Source organism: Gossypium raimondii, chromosome 8 (genome assembly GCF_025698545.1).
Source record: "Gossypium raimondii isolate GPD5lz chromosome 8, ASM2569854v1, whole genome shotgun sequence".
NCBI lineage: Eukaryota > Viridiplantae > Streptophyta > Magnoliopsida > Malvales > Malvaceae > Gossypium > Gossypium raimondii.
This window is the reverse complement of record NC_068572.1, coordinates 3,852,880-3,869,242: the sequence shown is the minus strand read 5'-3', so window position 1 is coordinate 3,869,242 and position 16,363 is coordinate 3,852,880. Positions and strand designations below refer to the sequence as shown.

Here is a 16,363-nt window from a genome sequence, read left to right as displayed (position 1 = left end):
ATGGGCAATTGCGTTTTCAAACCATTCGATGAAGCTGAAGAAACAATAAAAGTGGCAACACCCAACGGCGGCATCATGGAGCTTTCGCCACCCATCTCCGCCGCCTGCATAACAAAACAGTTCCCAGGCATGGCCATTTACCGCCGCACCCCTCACACTTTGCTCTCTCAGCAGCCTTTGTTTAACAACGAAAAGCTCCGTGCAGGCCAGCTCTACTATCTCCTGCCCCTCAACAACAACAACAACAACAGCAACGATCTTGTATCCACTTCTTCGTCTCCGTATCGTATGTCGTTCGATCATCAGCAGAGGGTACTGTTGAAGAGAACCGACACGGAGGAGGCGGCGACACCCAGAGTGTGGAAAGTGAAGCTAGTGATAAGTCCGGACAAGTTGGCGGAGATCATGGCGCAGGAGGCTCGAACGGAGGCGTTGATAGAGAGTGTGAGGGCGGTGGCTAAGTGTGGGGATGGGGTGTCATCGTCGTCGGTGGCTAAGTCTGATCAGTGGTGTGTGTCTTGTGGTGGGAAAGGATCGTTGAGAAATTATGCTCAAGATAGATGGTGACCTCGTTATTAGTGTACAAATTAAAGGGATAATATTTTTATGTTTAATTAAATTTGGGGTACTTATTTTATATGTAATTATGTAATTTTCAAAAATTATATAAGGGGATTAATGTCAAGTTTAGCCCTTGAAGTTTAATCAAATTTGCAATATTTTATAGGCTGTGTAAAAAGCCCTCAAACATTTTCAAAAAATAAAAATAAAAGAAGCAATTAAGCCCTTCTTTTTTTTTTTCACTCAATTGAGCACTTAAACTTTCAAAATCCATCAAAAAGGCTCTCAAACTTCTTCAAACAAAGCAACTGAGCCTATATTTTGTTCACTCAATTGGGTACTTGAACTTTCAAAATGCATCAAAAAGACCCTCAAATTTTTTCAAAAAAGCAATTAAACCCCTTCTCTTATTAAAAATTAGAAAATAATTTATAAAATTAATAAATTTTATAAAAATTATTAAATTTTAATAAAATATAGAAAAATTAGAATTTTTTATAAAATCGTAACAAATTATAAAATTTTATAAAATCATAAAAAAATTAACGACCCTAGTAATTTTCAATTAAAGTTATCACGTGTTGCAACACCATGTGACATGTCATAAAAATGACAAAAAAGTAAAAATCAATAAAAGTTATAGAAAATTATAAAATTCTTCTTTTGATACGATAAAAATTTACAAAATTTATATTTCGTATATTTTGTATAATTTTCTTACGACTTTATAAAATTTTACATTTTTTACATTTTTACTATTTTATATTTTTCTAATTTTTAATATTTGAATTTTTAATTAAAATTTAACAATATTTATAACTTTTATTGATTTTAATTTTTATATTTTTTTCTAATTTTTAATAAAAGCATGAGCTTAATTGCTTTTTTTTTTTAAGTTTGAGGGTCTTTTTGATGCATTTTGAAAGTTCAAGTACCCAATTGAGTACAAAAAAAAGTAAGAGCTTAATTACTTTTTCTGAAAAGGTTTGAGGGCATTCTTAATGCATTTTGAAAGTTTAAGTACCCAAATGAGTAAAAAAAAAAGCAAGAACTTAATTGTTTTTTTTTTTTTAAATTTGAGGGCTTTTTGAAGCTTAAACCTATTTTATATGTACTAAAAATTGTTCCTTAAAATCCAGAGCTGATGGGTCATTATCCAATCAAAATTATTTCATACTAAGGGTCCGTTTGTTTGCCAATAAAATATTTTCCGTAAAATGATTTCTGGAAAATGTTTTACTTTTCTGTAAAATGATTTACAGAAAATATTTTCTAGTGTTTGGATGAATCTGTGTAGAATATTTTCTGCTGTTTGGCAGATTTCCTAAAAATATTTTCCAGAAAAGTTATTTTTACATATATTTTCCTGAAAATAACTACTGTTCTGCTGAAAAAGGTCACTAATGGCACAAGCTGACTCCTCAGTATGTGAGGCATTTAAATGTTTTTAATGTTTATTATTTATCAAAAGGGACACAAAAGCCCGTAGACCATTGTTTAACCCATGGTGAACTAAAACATGGACTATATAGGCATTGAAGATATAAGTGCCCTAATCGCATAAAATGTTTTCAGTGAGGAATCAACACCTATGCATTCTTTCAGAAGTTTAAACAGAGATATACATTTTCCAGGAGAAAAAAACATCCATCATTTCATATCTGAATACACTTGTTTGGTACAAAATTGCTGAAATGAAAATTCTACAAACCTCAGTAAGAGAGATTTCAAATGTAATTTTTCAACAGACTAAGGGGGCAACTAGGGAATGCAAAGAAAGACAGTAGTAGAGTAGCAACTACATCATGGCTAAAGATCCAGAGCAGCGTGTTGCGCACATGCCTCCTATTGTTGCACCAGGCCCTGCAGGTCAACATGGTTTAAGATGATAATGTTACACTCAAGCCAATAAATAATATAATATATATATATATATATATGGTCCTTTCATCAAGGAGTGTAGCTGAATGTTGCAATAAGTTATTTTTCATTAAGAAAATGATATGTTGCAAGGATAACTCTAACAAACTGACCTGGATCAAGAGGGAAAAATAAACCATAAGGCTCCAAGTATTCATTAAGTTCCATCCATCAAATTCCGGGCTCAACTACAACATCCATGTCCCGAATATGCAATGCCTTAACTCTCTACAAATTTAAAAAAAATCACTCCTAGTATCACAAATTAAAAAACCAAAAGTATAGAATTGCAAATTCATTTTACACGATGGAACATTGATGATTTTATCACAAAAGTAATTGCAAATTCAAGTACCTGATTACAAGCATGAAAGAACAATTAAAATTTTATACTTGCTCAAGAAGAACCAAGACATTTTTGTAGTAGTTCCATGACATTACAAAACATCTTATTCAGATGTATGTAATAAAATACAATGAGACTCTGCAAATGGTTTATCACAAAGTACTGCTAGAAGCCGACCTATGTAAGAAGTTTCCAGTTTTGCTACATGTTCAAGTTCAACATAATCCTAGTAGTAGTTCCATGACATTACAAAACATCTTATTCAAAACATTTATTTGGGTGATTTCTTAGTTATCCAAGGAAAACAAAAGGGCATAAAAAAATTTGAAAATTTTCTACTGAAACAACAGTTGAAACTCAAATTTCACTCAATCAAAAATGACAAAAAGTTTCCTCGATACTGAAATTTACAATTGAACCCAATAAAACATAATATGAAACTAATGAAACATGTCCAAAATATAATCCTTCAATAAGCATGATAAATTCCACATCATTATCCCCTTAATATGAGAAAATGCAGGATCAAATGTTAAAGTATTGAAGTAAAAGAAATGACCAACATATCCTTGTACAAAATGCCAACAACAGATATCCAAACTTTTATTGACACTTCCAATAGAACTAGCATGATCTTGTCCTTCATCACATGTAAATCACCTGCTCTTAACTCTCTAAGAAGGAAGAGCAATTCTATTGCTAGGACAGAGGACGTACATAGAAAAACTAGCAGATCCCTAATGTATAAACATAGCATTGAAGGACAATTTCTGAAGCACACTATTAACCTTGCAACAAATGCCAACTCAACAAAGTCAAATACTTGTGGCAAAATTGTGCAGGCAAGCTCATCAAGCAAAATCAGAAATCAGGCAACTATTAGCAAGGGATTATTGTTAGATATTATATATGTATAGTTTCTGTATTAAGAGATTATGACTGAACAGACTCAAATTCCTTTTTCTTCTCTGGCCTCTCTTCTCAATTCTTGATTAAGTAAAAATTTGGTTTTAGAGCTAGTCAAGATTCAGCCATAGATGCTGGAAAAGCACAAGAAATACAAAGAAATGGCAGAAGGAACTAGACTCAATACCCATTCTAGATTCAACTGGACACATTTAAGGAATCTAACAACCAGAAATATGCTAACTTTGTGGAAAATCAAGAACATATCACTAGAATTTTGGAGTTAATGGATAAAAAAGGACTACTAGCAAACCAGAATCCTGGGAGCACAATACATATACTGATTTTTAGATTCCATTGTAGCTACTCAGTCAAGGTGAAGGCAAGAAATCTGTAGAAGTTACAGTCACTGATGCACAAGTTAAATATACCTATAAGCATCATAATTCTTGTTTACTAGACAACCATGCTTTACCTGAAACCAGTAAACCAGAAAATACTAACAGATGAGTCTAAAGTTAGTGTGAGTCCAAGCTAAGATTAAGCAATCATTTAAACCCAACACTCAATATCCATATCATAACACAAAACTGTAGCTCAAATTGATCGGGTAAGACAAAGTTGAAAAACGAAGGGCTTCGATTTTTCTTTTTTATTATTTAAAAAAATTTCTGTATTACATGAAACAAAAATTAGAGAGAAAAGGAAGGAAAACATAAGAGTAATCGATCAGAGATGAGACATTAGAGAAATATGTAGATACCTCGAGGAGATCAGAGATGAATTTTTCTCGACTGTGGACCCTAATGTTTTAGGGTTTCTTCAGAATACAGAGGCAAGGCCGATGGTCGACCGACAGAGACGACGATGCAAAGATGGTGCGGTGAGGCCAATGAACGGAGATGAGGAGTCGGAGGAAGAGGGAGAACCACTACTTAGGGTCTGTTTGATTGCCAAGAAAATATTTTCCGTAAAATGATTTACGGAAAATGTTTTACTTTTCGTAAAATGATTTATGGAAAATATTTTACGGTGTTTGATTGAATCATGTAAAATATTTTCTCGCTTGGCATTTTTTGAAAATATTTTTCGGAAAAGTTGTTTTACATATATTAATATATATTAATAAATTTTTATATTTTAAATTATTTTTACATATATTGCATTGATTTATTTATAATAATACTCAATTATTAAGCTACAATATTAATCGTTATAAATTGAAAAACTAATATCAAATAAATTATTTGTAATTGTGTTAAAAAATAAGTATTGAATAATTAAAAACAAGTTCTTGGAAAATCGATAAATGTAAGTAATTTTCTACCTGAAATGAAGGAAGGAATGAAGGAGGCGATAGAGAGGAGAGCACGGAAAATGTCTTACGAAATTGAAAGGGTAAGACATTTTCCTAAATGTAACCCATTTTCCCTTGTTTTGGAGTTCATTTTCCAAATGGAAAATATTTTCCTCCAATCAAACGCTGGAAAAGTTGGAAATGATTTTCCGGAAAATCAATTCCGTCAATCAAACAGACCCTTAGAAGAGAAGAGGGAAAATGTCTTACAGATTAGAAATCGGTAAGACAATTTCCAAAATCTGCTTTTGATTTTACCTGTGTTTGTAAAATGTTTTCATATGGGAATTCATTTTACACAAAACAAACACCGGAAATTTCGGAAAATGTTTTCCGGAAAACATTTTACACCAAACAAACGGACCCTAACTTTTGTAATAATAAAATTTGTATATTAGTTATATAAATGGTGAATGTCACATTTAGTCCTTAAAGTTAACTCGAATGAACAATATATGTACTAAAAATGTGTAATTTAACATATGTAGTATAATTCCGTGTTACAATATTCCCTATGTTTAAATTAGTTGTTTAATTTTGGGTAAACTATCAAAATAGTCACTTTTGTTTGCCTTAGGTTACATTTTAGTCACTTATGTTTGAAATGTTACGTTTTAGTCACTTACGTTATCGTGTTGTAACATTTTAGTCACTGAGTCGTTAATTGTCGACAATGGTGTAACGGTAAGTTGATGTGGCATGTTAAATCATCATTTCAAACGAAAATTTTAGGTTAAATTCTACAATTGGTCCCTATATTTTTTCATTTTCAACAATTTAAAAATTTTCTTTTATGTTCTTCTAACTTTTTTTTTCCATTCTCTTATGCTTCTCCCTCTATTTTCCTCCCTTCTTCATTTCTTTTAACATAGTTTTTCTATGCTTTCCATTTGTAACTAGCCCACAAGCTCGCCTCACTCGAAAAAAATTAAATTGTTCTAAAAAATAAAACATAGAAAAACTACGTTGAAAGAAATGGAGAAGGGAGAAAAACAAAGTGAGAAGCATAAGAGAATGGAAAAGAAAGAAAGTTAAAAAAACATAAAAGAAAAAAAATTAAATTGCTCCAAACGAAAAAATATGGGGACCGATTGTATAAATTAACCTAGAATTTTTGTTTGACATGATGATTTAACGTGCCACATCAATTTATCACATAATCATAATGTAAACTAACGGCTCAGTGACTAAAATGTTACAACGTGATAACATAAGTGACTAAAACGTAATATTTCAAACATAAGTGACTAAAATGTAACCTGAGCCAAACAAAAGTGACTATTTTGGTAGTTTACCCTTTAATTTTTTTTGCGTGTTTGTTTGAGGAGTGTTGAGGAAGACCAGTTCTTTTGGGAGAAGTTTTAGAAGTGTTGTTTGTCAAGTAGTCAATCCGGTCTTCCTACAATCGAATGAATTGTCTTGAAATGAGAATTTTATCTCCATGCTCTACTGAAAGCCAACGACTGTAAACAGCTACGCTAAAGGCCTAGATGGAATGTCATGTCAAGATAACAAATATAAGTAATAAATGGATGGCATTTATTCTATCCATGTTAAGATGTGACCCCATGATATGAGCTCACAGGGTCTTGACTTCACGAGATCATGAGCTTGCGAAGTCCTAACTTTATAGGTATTTCTAACTCGCAAGGAGATTCCAATTTATGACGTTGACTATCGAGATTAGTAGCTTACAATAAATTACTTATTTGAAGCAAATTGAAATATAAAGCCAAGTAACTTAGGTACTAAATTGAACTTTGAGATCAAATTTAGATACCGAATTGAAAAAAAGAGCCCAAAGAATAACACCTTTGATATTTGAGGCCCTAATCAAGATCTTGTCCGATCCAATGGTGACTGCGGCCTTATTGAAGATAGAGATAAATGCACCAGCTGGTATTCTATTCATAAAAAAATTCAGTGAAAAATATTATTAAAAAAGTTAGTGAGTCCAACCCCTGAATGTTATTAATTAAGGGTATTAAAAAAATCAAGAAATTAAAATAAAAAATTAGGGGCATTATTAAAAAATTAAAGAATTTATAGAATTATTAAAAATCAATAGCTAAAAATTTCAAGTTGATTAAATTTGATAGAAAATACTTACGATTTTAATGACTAAATTGAAATTTTTAAATAAAAAAATAGGACTTAATTTTTAACTTTTAAGTATATGAATTAAATTTCAAATTTTGTCAAAATATAGGACCTAACAATATATTTTAACCTTTAAAACTGGTTAAAACCCACTAAGACTATATTTATTGTTTTTTAATTAAATTTGAATTAATTTAATAAAAGAAGTTAGTACATTGAGAGGGTATGTGAGCTTGGGTTGATAACTCATCTTCCTCTCCCAATTATATAAAAGAAAAAAAAGGGTATAATGTCAAAAATGGCTCCTAACGTGCTGTCTGGTCACTTTGACCTTTTATGCATTTTATAGAGAGCACTTTAACACTTAGCTTTTTTTGGGGTCAAATTGATCTATTTTTAACAGAGATGCTGATGTGGTCATTAATTGACTAACTATCAACATTAACTGCTGATATGGCGGTCCAAATGTAATTAAATGCTGACGTGGCACTATTTTATTTTATATATCACGTCAGCAAATGATTTTAAAATCATCATCATCATCACCATCGTTCCTCATCATTATTATCCCTGTTCCATTGAAAAGCCTCCTTAATCACTTTCTGGGTTTTTGAAACCTGTTCTTAAAATTACTAAAATTATTTTAAAATCATCATCATCACCGTTGTTTCTTCTTCTCCATTGTTCATCTTCGTAGTCGTCTCCATTGTGAAGCTTTCAAACCTCGACGGAGCTACTCTCGTGAGCTAGTACTCCATTCGAAAAAGTTAGATCGATGGTCTAAAACCCAAACCCATATCATCCCCATTCTCATCTTAAAAACTCAAACCTAAACCCAACAATCTAAAACACAAAGAATGAAACTTTTTTTCTTCCTTCTTATTGTAAAAGCCATTGATATTAAATCTTTATTCTCTCGTATCTAAACCCAAAAGAAAATGCCAAAAAGGAACCCACAGATAAATATATATACAACAAAGATAGAAGAAACAAATAGTAGAAACCAAGAAAATTGCTTCGAAAATGGAAGCGATTTTGAATTTCAAAGCGATTTTGAAAAGCAAATCGTCAATGAAAGAAAAGTGATGAATGTTTAGTCTCTTTCTGTAACAGCCCACAGCCCAATTTTCAGTAATGTTAGAACCGTTATTTGAGATCACTAAATCCGATGAAAAATTTAGAAATTTTATTAATTAATAATTATAAGTTAAGTGTGATTTTAGAAATATTTCTAAAATTAGTAAATTTTGTGATTTAAAAAAAATTTATTAGATAAATTGGGTCGAAAACGAGGTATCGAGACCTCGATATTATAAACTAAGCCGTAAATATTTTTATAAATATTTACGGAGTGTCATTAGGGTAGTATTAAAGTTTCGTTAAGAAATTTTAATGTTCGATGGTTAATTGATTAAAAATGATAAAATTGAAAAAATATTCCGAGACTCCATTTCGGTAATTGGACTCATAAATATTTATGATAAATATTTATGAAGTTAGTTAATGTAGTTAATTAGGTTTTAATTAAGTGAATTTGTCTAAATTGAGGCTAATTATGAAAAGAATTAAATTGTAATAGAGATAAAAGTTTAATTATAGATTAAAGAAAAGTTAAAAGGACTAAATAGGCAATTATGCCATCAGCCTAAATTGAGGCGGCACAACCAAAGAAATATCTGAGATATTTTAGTTAATATATATTATATTTATTTACTTAATAAATAATTATTATATTAATTATATTATTATAATATTAATTATAATATTATAATATTACAATATTAATTATAATATTATAATATTATATTAATTATATTATTATAATATTAATTATATTATTATAATATTATATTATTATATATATAAAACAAAAGAATTAAAAGATAGAAAAGAGAATAGAAACACAATAGCAAAACGAAAACAGGGAGGAAGGAAAAAAAAAGAAAGGGAAGGAAAGAAGGAAAATTTAGGGTTTCAAGGTTCAAAGTTAATTTGGTAAGTTAATTTAACTCCTTTTCTTGTAATTTTGAGTTTTATGAAATTAGAGCAAAATACTATTAAGTATGTGTTGAAATTTTGAAAGATAGTAGATTTTTAGACATGAGTTATGTTGAATTAATTGATGAATTAGGGTTAAATTGATTGAATTTCAAGTTAGAAGTTAGTAAAGGGTTGATTTATAAAATAAAACATAAGTTTTGAATAGTAGGGACTAAATTGAAAGAATTTTGAAATTAGGGATTTATGGTGAAATTGAAGAGTTAAAATGAGTTTATAGTAAGAATTAATAGAGAATATGGAGTTAGATTGGGAAAATAAAATTAGTATTGATAAGAGATTAAATTAGAATTTAAGTAAATTTAGGTATAAATGGAAATATTTTGATGAAATTTTGTACTAATGATTTTTAATTGTTTAATTACGTAGCTAATGTCGTGCAAGAGTCATTGTTCGAGAAAGGAAAGGAGAAGGTGGACAAGGTGATTCGAGAAAATTTCGGTTAGTATTACCATAATTCGAATTTAATTATTAATTGTTAAATTTTAAATTAATATACATGATAAGCAAATTGAGGTAAGTATCATGATTGAATTGAATGAAAAATATGTATTGGTATTGAATTTATTAATAGCAATTGTTGAATTTTGAATAATATGTTTAGTAAATAAAAATAAGATGAATATCGATATTGAATTAAATGATATTGAATTATATGTGAATTGAATGGAAATTACTAGTGATATGATTTGAACTAAAAGAATGAATGTGGTACTGAAACACATATTAGATTGAGAAATTGATTTGAATTGTGAACATGAGAAATTCTGAATTGAATGAAATTGAAATGAAGTATGAATATATATGAGCATTTGATGGTACATTGATTGGAAAGTGGAAAAATGTATTGGTATTGAATTGTATATTGATTAGTAAGTGAAAAGTGAATTTGAAATGAATTGTGATTGAATCGAAAGTGAATTTGAAATAGAAAAAAAAATTATTTGAATACCCTATTAACTAGTTGGGCTGAGTCGGATATAGTTGGCATGCCATAGGATTGGAAGAGTTCAGGGATACTTCGACCTCGAGTCGATGAGACACTGGGTGTCACTATATTTCTTCGGCTTTGCCGATGAGACACTGGGTGTCAACTATTGCTTCGAATTATCCGATGAGACACTGGGTGCCATTCTGGTGTGTTTGGTTGGATCCGTGTATCTGGCAAAGTCCGAGTCAAGTTAATAGGGGTAAATGAATAATAAGGATAATATAATTTTATTGAATGATCTTGAATATGAATTGAAATAAGATATTAAATTGAGATATGGAAATGAAATGTATGAACCATGGGTTCAAGAAATAGATAATGGTATAGTTCATGAAATGGTTTTGGTAGTATGAGATGATGTAAAAATCTAAGTGAAGAAAAGCAAATTGAAATAGATATTGTTGAGAAATGAGAAGTGAAAATAAAATGATTTGAAATAGTGAAATAATATGTGAATTTAATCGAATACAAGTTCTTGAAATTTATTTATGGATTTAATGTATAAATTGAGTGTTAAAAGATTATAAGTGTAAATTGATTACAAATGAACGAATCGAATTAAAAGATAGTTATTATTGTTGTTGTTGTTGAAACAAGTTGATTTTATGTATTAAATGTTTATTGAAAGATTAATCGTATAAATTGAATTAAGAAATAGTGTATGAGTTAATTTGAATACAATTTTATAAAATTAGTTATTATTATTATTGAAACATATTGGTCTAAATGTTTAATTTGATTATTAAAAGATTTAAAGTATAAATTGAATATCAATAGAAATGATAATGAATGAGTTGATAAATTGATTGAATTTGCATGAATTGGAATGAGTTATTAGAATGAGATGTTGAAAAATCCAATAAAATTTAGATAGTGAAATAAGGTATGAATACAATTAAATATAAGATTGAAATATTGCTTATTGTTATTAATGATCAAGTTGATTTAAAGTATGAGATAATTAATGAATAACTGTAGGTATAAATTGAATGTATATAATTTACCGATGAATGTTATAAATTTGAATTATGGTAATACCACTGAGTATTCCCATACTCAGCGTACGGTTGTTTCCATGAGCAGGTTAGTAGAAAACCAGTGTTTGGTCCAGCATCCAGAGCAATCTCGACCTCAGAGAAATTTTAGTGATGTACCTTTCTTTTGATAACGTGGCATGTACCTAAGTGATGTATAGGTTTAAGTATAAGAGTTTTGTGCTTGTGGTTGTAGAATGATGTTTAAATTGGTTATAAGTATGAAATGGAACTAATATGACATATTTGATACAAGTATGCTATATATGCTATTTATTTGTGAACTAGTTATAAGTTATCCGATATATCCGGTAATGCTCCGTAACCCTGTTTCGGCGACGGTTTAGGGTTAAGGGGGTTACACTTTCACTTGAAAGTTGACCCTAAAACGTACTTCCACCTCCATGATTCTTTCTTCAGTAGCCTTCTTAATATTCCCCATATCTTTGTTCTTCCATTATAGATTTTTATTTTCAAAATATTTTGTGGGATTTTTTATTGAAGAAGAAAGATGGTGAGATTTTTTTGATTGAAATGTGATAGGAAACTAGAAATGTAGGAAAGAAACAGAGAGTTGGGGGAGAAGAAATTAGGATTTTATTATTATTATTTTAATAATTTTAAAATAATTTGCTAACAAAATAGTGACACGCCAGCATTTAATGACATTTGGAGCACCATGTCAGCGGTTAATGTTGACTTTTAGTCAACTAAAGGCCACGTCATCATGTCTATTAAAAATAGATCAATTTGACCAAAAAAAAGGTTAGGTGTTAAAGTGCTCAAAAAAAACATAAAGGGCCATAGTGACCAAACATTCAAATGTTAGGGTCTATTTTGGCATTATGCCAAAAAAGAATTTAGGATTTTTCATTATGTTTTTTTTAATTTTTAATTTTTATGAATTTTTATGAATTTATATTTTTAAAATTTTTTGAAATAATTCAATCACTCCATCTAAACTTCTGATTTTATAATTTCAATTTTCAACCATGACAAAGGGTTGCTGCATCATTGGTAAGATTGAGATTTAAGTTGTGTACAGGCCCAATTTTGCCCGGGCCCAGTACACTCAAAGCAGACCAAGACCAAACCAAAAATCAATAAACAGTCCAAATTACAAATCAGCAGGCCCATACCATCAAAATAATAAAACAAGCCCAAAACCTATAGCCCAATATTCAAAAACCCTAGCCCAACACCCAATAGCAGAAAACAACAATCCCTAACCCTAGGTGCGTCGCACCTAGGGCCTGCTGGTCAACCACCCCGCCGCTTTAGCAGCCACCAACTCCTGCCACCGCCACCTACTCTCTGCCACCGTCGTCGTCCACTTGCCTGCAGAGAAATGACAAGAATAGATTTGAATCTTGTAAAAATGGCTATAAAAGCTTAAGAAAACAAATTGTAAAGAGGGATTTTTTTTTCTTTTCTTTCAGCTAAAAACCGAACCTGCTGTAAAAGGAGAGGAGTTTTTTGAGGTTTCTTTCGGAAATAAAAAGGATCCAAGAAAAAATAAAGAGCAAAGAAACACAAAGGTTTTCCTAGTTTCTAACTTTATTTATTTATTCGTTTTTCTACTTTTGATTTTTAATAATATACATAATATAAATATATACATAACATATAAAAAATAATAAAAAATATACCTTTTTTATTTTTTCGGCCACCGTGTATGGTGGCCGGCGCGACGGCGGCGTTGGCCGGATTTGTAACACCCCTAACCCGTGTCCGTCTCCAGATTAGGGTTACAAGGCATTACTGAACTTAACATGATTATAGACAATTATTGAACAATCTTAAACACGCAAGAACAATGCTAAATATACTTACTAGACAATTCAAATTATTACATAGTTCCATTCCTTATCAACGTAACCAAATTTAATCAAAGGTATACTCGAATATAAATATTATATATATACTCATTTAATGAAAAACTTAAGTTTCATATAGCAATTTATACATATATATATCCGTGTCAATTTTGCAAATCTTATATACATAATTATGTTTCTTATCACCTATATACTTGAATCAAACAAATTTCAAGACATTCTATATGAATATATATATACAAATATATATATAATATTTACTAATCTGAGTCCAAGACATAGCATTTTTTTATTCAACCTTTGCATAAATTTATAACTCAATAATTTAATATTCTCTACTCACTAACTGCATATATACTTTCAACTTTATTATTCTCATATTATATATTTAACAAGTCAAATATACTTTTAAGCAAAGTTCATTATTTAACAACAACCACCCCATCATTAATGTCAAACATTTTGATAAATCACCATTATACATACATACATATATATATATATATATATATATATATATATATATATATATATCATGGATGCTAAATTAAAATGTGAAACATTTTACTTAATATTTACTATGACCAAGCCGAACATGCATATTCAACCATCGCCTTATTCCAAAATATTATAAACTTCAAGGCCAACTTTAATTATCAAGTATATATATGTATATATATACTAAAACCATATATATGCACACACGTAATTATCTATACAAATATCATTTAACAAAGTTTTTATTTCATCACCTTATAAAAATGCATTTCATACCCCATTTTAACATATATACTTGCATATAGAATCCAACTTCTCAAGTTTAACTTTTCATTAGCATTCAAGACCAAATTCCTCTCTAAAATAATGTATACTTTCACCTATAACCATGTTATATATATATTAAGCTCATACCTAGTTCGAATAAACCACACACACAACATTTATTTACCTTACAATTTTCCTATAATGTCAAACCAAAACCAAAATGTGCATGGTCTTTAATCCAATCCAAAATCGAGTAGAGCAAGCTAATTAAGCCATATTCGCATGGCTTTAATACAAATATACTCTCAAAAGAAACAATTTCAAACTAGTCTATACATGCCATAGTTTCAAGAAAATTTCAGCTTAAAATACCGTAATTATCCAATAGTGTGATAAACTTTACTGACAATCCCGAACTCGTAACCACCTCAAAATCTATAAGACAAAATAAACAGACAAACGCATACAGTAAGCATTTTAAAGCTTAGTAAGTCAATAGCATAGATAAAATTTAACAAATAAAATAAAAGAACAATTAAATTATTTATAAGGATATTATACATCTCTTGGTTACACTTTCAATTCCATATACCTTTCTATTAATCTAAACATACCTTAATTCATCCATATATAAGCCTTCGTTATGGTAGCTTAGTTATCAACTAAGCCAATTTACATCTCTAAATAAAATTGGTAACTTATAATATTACAAACACTTATGATATTTCATTCCGAATAGACAACTTACCTTATTTCCATTCATTCATTTAATTAATACATACCTGCAGATATAATTCATTCACATGTCTGACTACATTTAAAATTACATTAACAAGAACTTTCTGAACACACGTTTTAAATAAATTCACCGGCACATAGCCTGCTAGGCTTAAAGCCTGATTCCGTACACCGACATGAAGCCTGCTAGACGTATAGTCTGAATATTTCACCGGCATTAAGCCTGCTGGACGTATAGTCTGAATATTTCACCGGCATTAAGCCTGCTAGACGTATGATCTGAATATTTCACCGGCATTAAGCCTGCTAGACGTATAGTCTGAATATTTCACCGGCATTAAGCCTGCTAGACGTATAATCTGAATATTTCACCGGCATTAAGCCTGCTAGACGTATAGTCTGAATATTTGACCGGCATTAAGCCTGCTAGGCACAAGCCTCAGAATCTCAAATACAAAGACGCTCTTTCGTATAGTTATTTATAATTTCATAAGTCTTACTCAGTAATTGCATATCCGTAACATTGAATTATATTCGATTCTTCATAATAAACTTACATTCGGACCACATAGGTATAACTAAAAAAAAAACATTACATTCAGCACAAATGTTTTTGTAATCTATGTTCGAACCCTCTTATACCTATAAAATTCATACATTAATTTTCCAGCTCAAGAACATGAATATACGTATATAACTATGTTCTAACAATACGCACAAAAATATATGTAATTCATAGTATTTAAATTTTATTACAAGAACTTATAATATACTTTAGAACCATATCTTTAACTCATAACTTAAATTCAATCCAAAGAATTAAGCCTTACATTCAATTTACACATCTATGTATATTTATTCCACCATTTGTTTGAATCATTGAATTTATAGCATATTTAGCTAACATACATGAAACGTAAATCATTAACATCAACTTATTAATATTAATTCTTATATTCGGCTATAATATATAGGTAAATTACAAGGTTTTATTTAATTTACACATTTTAAGTTCTAACTTATCATATGTGTGGTAAAAAATGTATATATATATATATATATATATATATTCAATTTAGATAACATTTACTTGCTAATTGACTTACCTTGGATATCGGCGGACACGATCGATTACTCGACTACTTTCGTTTTCCCCCGATACAATTCCGTTTTCTTCGTTCTTGATTGTAATTATCCAATAGTGTGATAAACTTTACTGACGATCCCGAACTCGTAACCACCTCAAAATCTCGGATATCGGCGGACACGATCGATTACTCGACTACTTTCGTTTTCCCCTGATCCAATTCCGTTTTCTTCGTTCTTGATCTTAATTTTGCTATGGAAGTGCCGAAACTTTAAAAAGCCATGGAAGGTTTCTTCATTTTCACTATTCGGCTAAGAAAGATGAAATATTCATCTTTTCATTACTTATTTTTAGTTATAATATTATAATTTACTTAATGACTAAATTAACCTTAATTAAATAAATTATAAACATATAACTTAAGGGCAATATTAACCATTGCTGCCCACTATCTACTAAATGGCCTAATTACCATTTAAAACCCTCATTTTTGAAAGACAACAACAATTGAGTGCTTTTAAGTTTGACCTTCTAAATTTTCATTTTACGCGATTAAGTTATTTTATCAAATTGAGCACTCAAATGATCAAATTTTTATACGAAATTTTTACACATATCAATTCACATACTGCAAATACCAAAAATAATTTAAAAATATTTTT

General features: G+C 29.8%; 1 protein-coding gene and 2 long non-coding RNA genes across 3 annotated transcripts; 2 read left to right on the top strand and 1 right to left on the bottom strand.

The window, feature by feature from the left end:
* LOC105790366 (uncharacterized) lies at positions 1-567 on the top strand. The gene has a single exon (XM_012617933.2). It carries the CDS (start codon positions 1-3, stop codon positions 565-567), a length of 567 nt encoding a protein of 188 aa, XP_012473387.1.
* A 1,638-nt stretch (positions 568-2,205) lies between these two features.
* Positions 2,206-4,662, bottom strand: LOC105790365 (uncharacterized). Its single transcript, XR_001132456.2, has 3 exons — positions 4,497-4,662; positions 2,595-2,709; positions 2,206-2,424 (listed from the first exon to the last, which is right to left on the bottom strand). It is a non-coding gene; the product is annotated as an uncharacterized LOC105790365 (long non-coding RNA).
* Positions 4,663-9,084: 4,422 nt separating this feature from the next.
* LOC128042848 (uncharacterized) lies at positions 9,085-11,528 on the top strand. The gene is made up of 3 exons (XR_008198312.1): positions 9,085-9,185; positions 9,618-9,689; positions 11,323-11,528. It is a non-coding gene; the product is annotated as an uncharacterized LOC128042848 (long non-coding RNA).
* Positions 11,529-16,363: the final 4,835 nt, after the last annotated feature.

Coding starts and splice junctions, on each gene's coding strand:
- LOC105790366 (XM_012617933.2), top strand. CDS start 1: ATGGGCAATTGCGTTTTCAAACCATTCGATGAAGCTGAAGAAACAATA.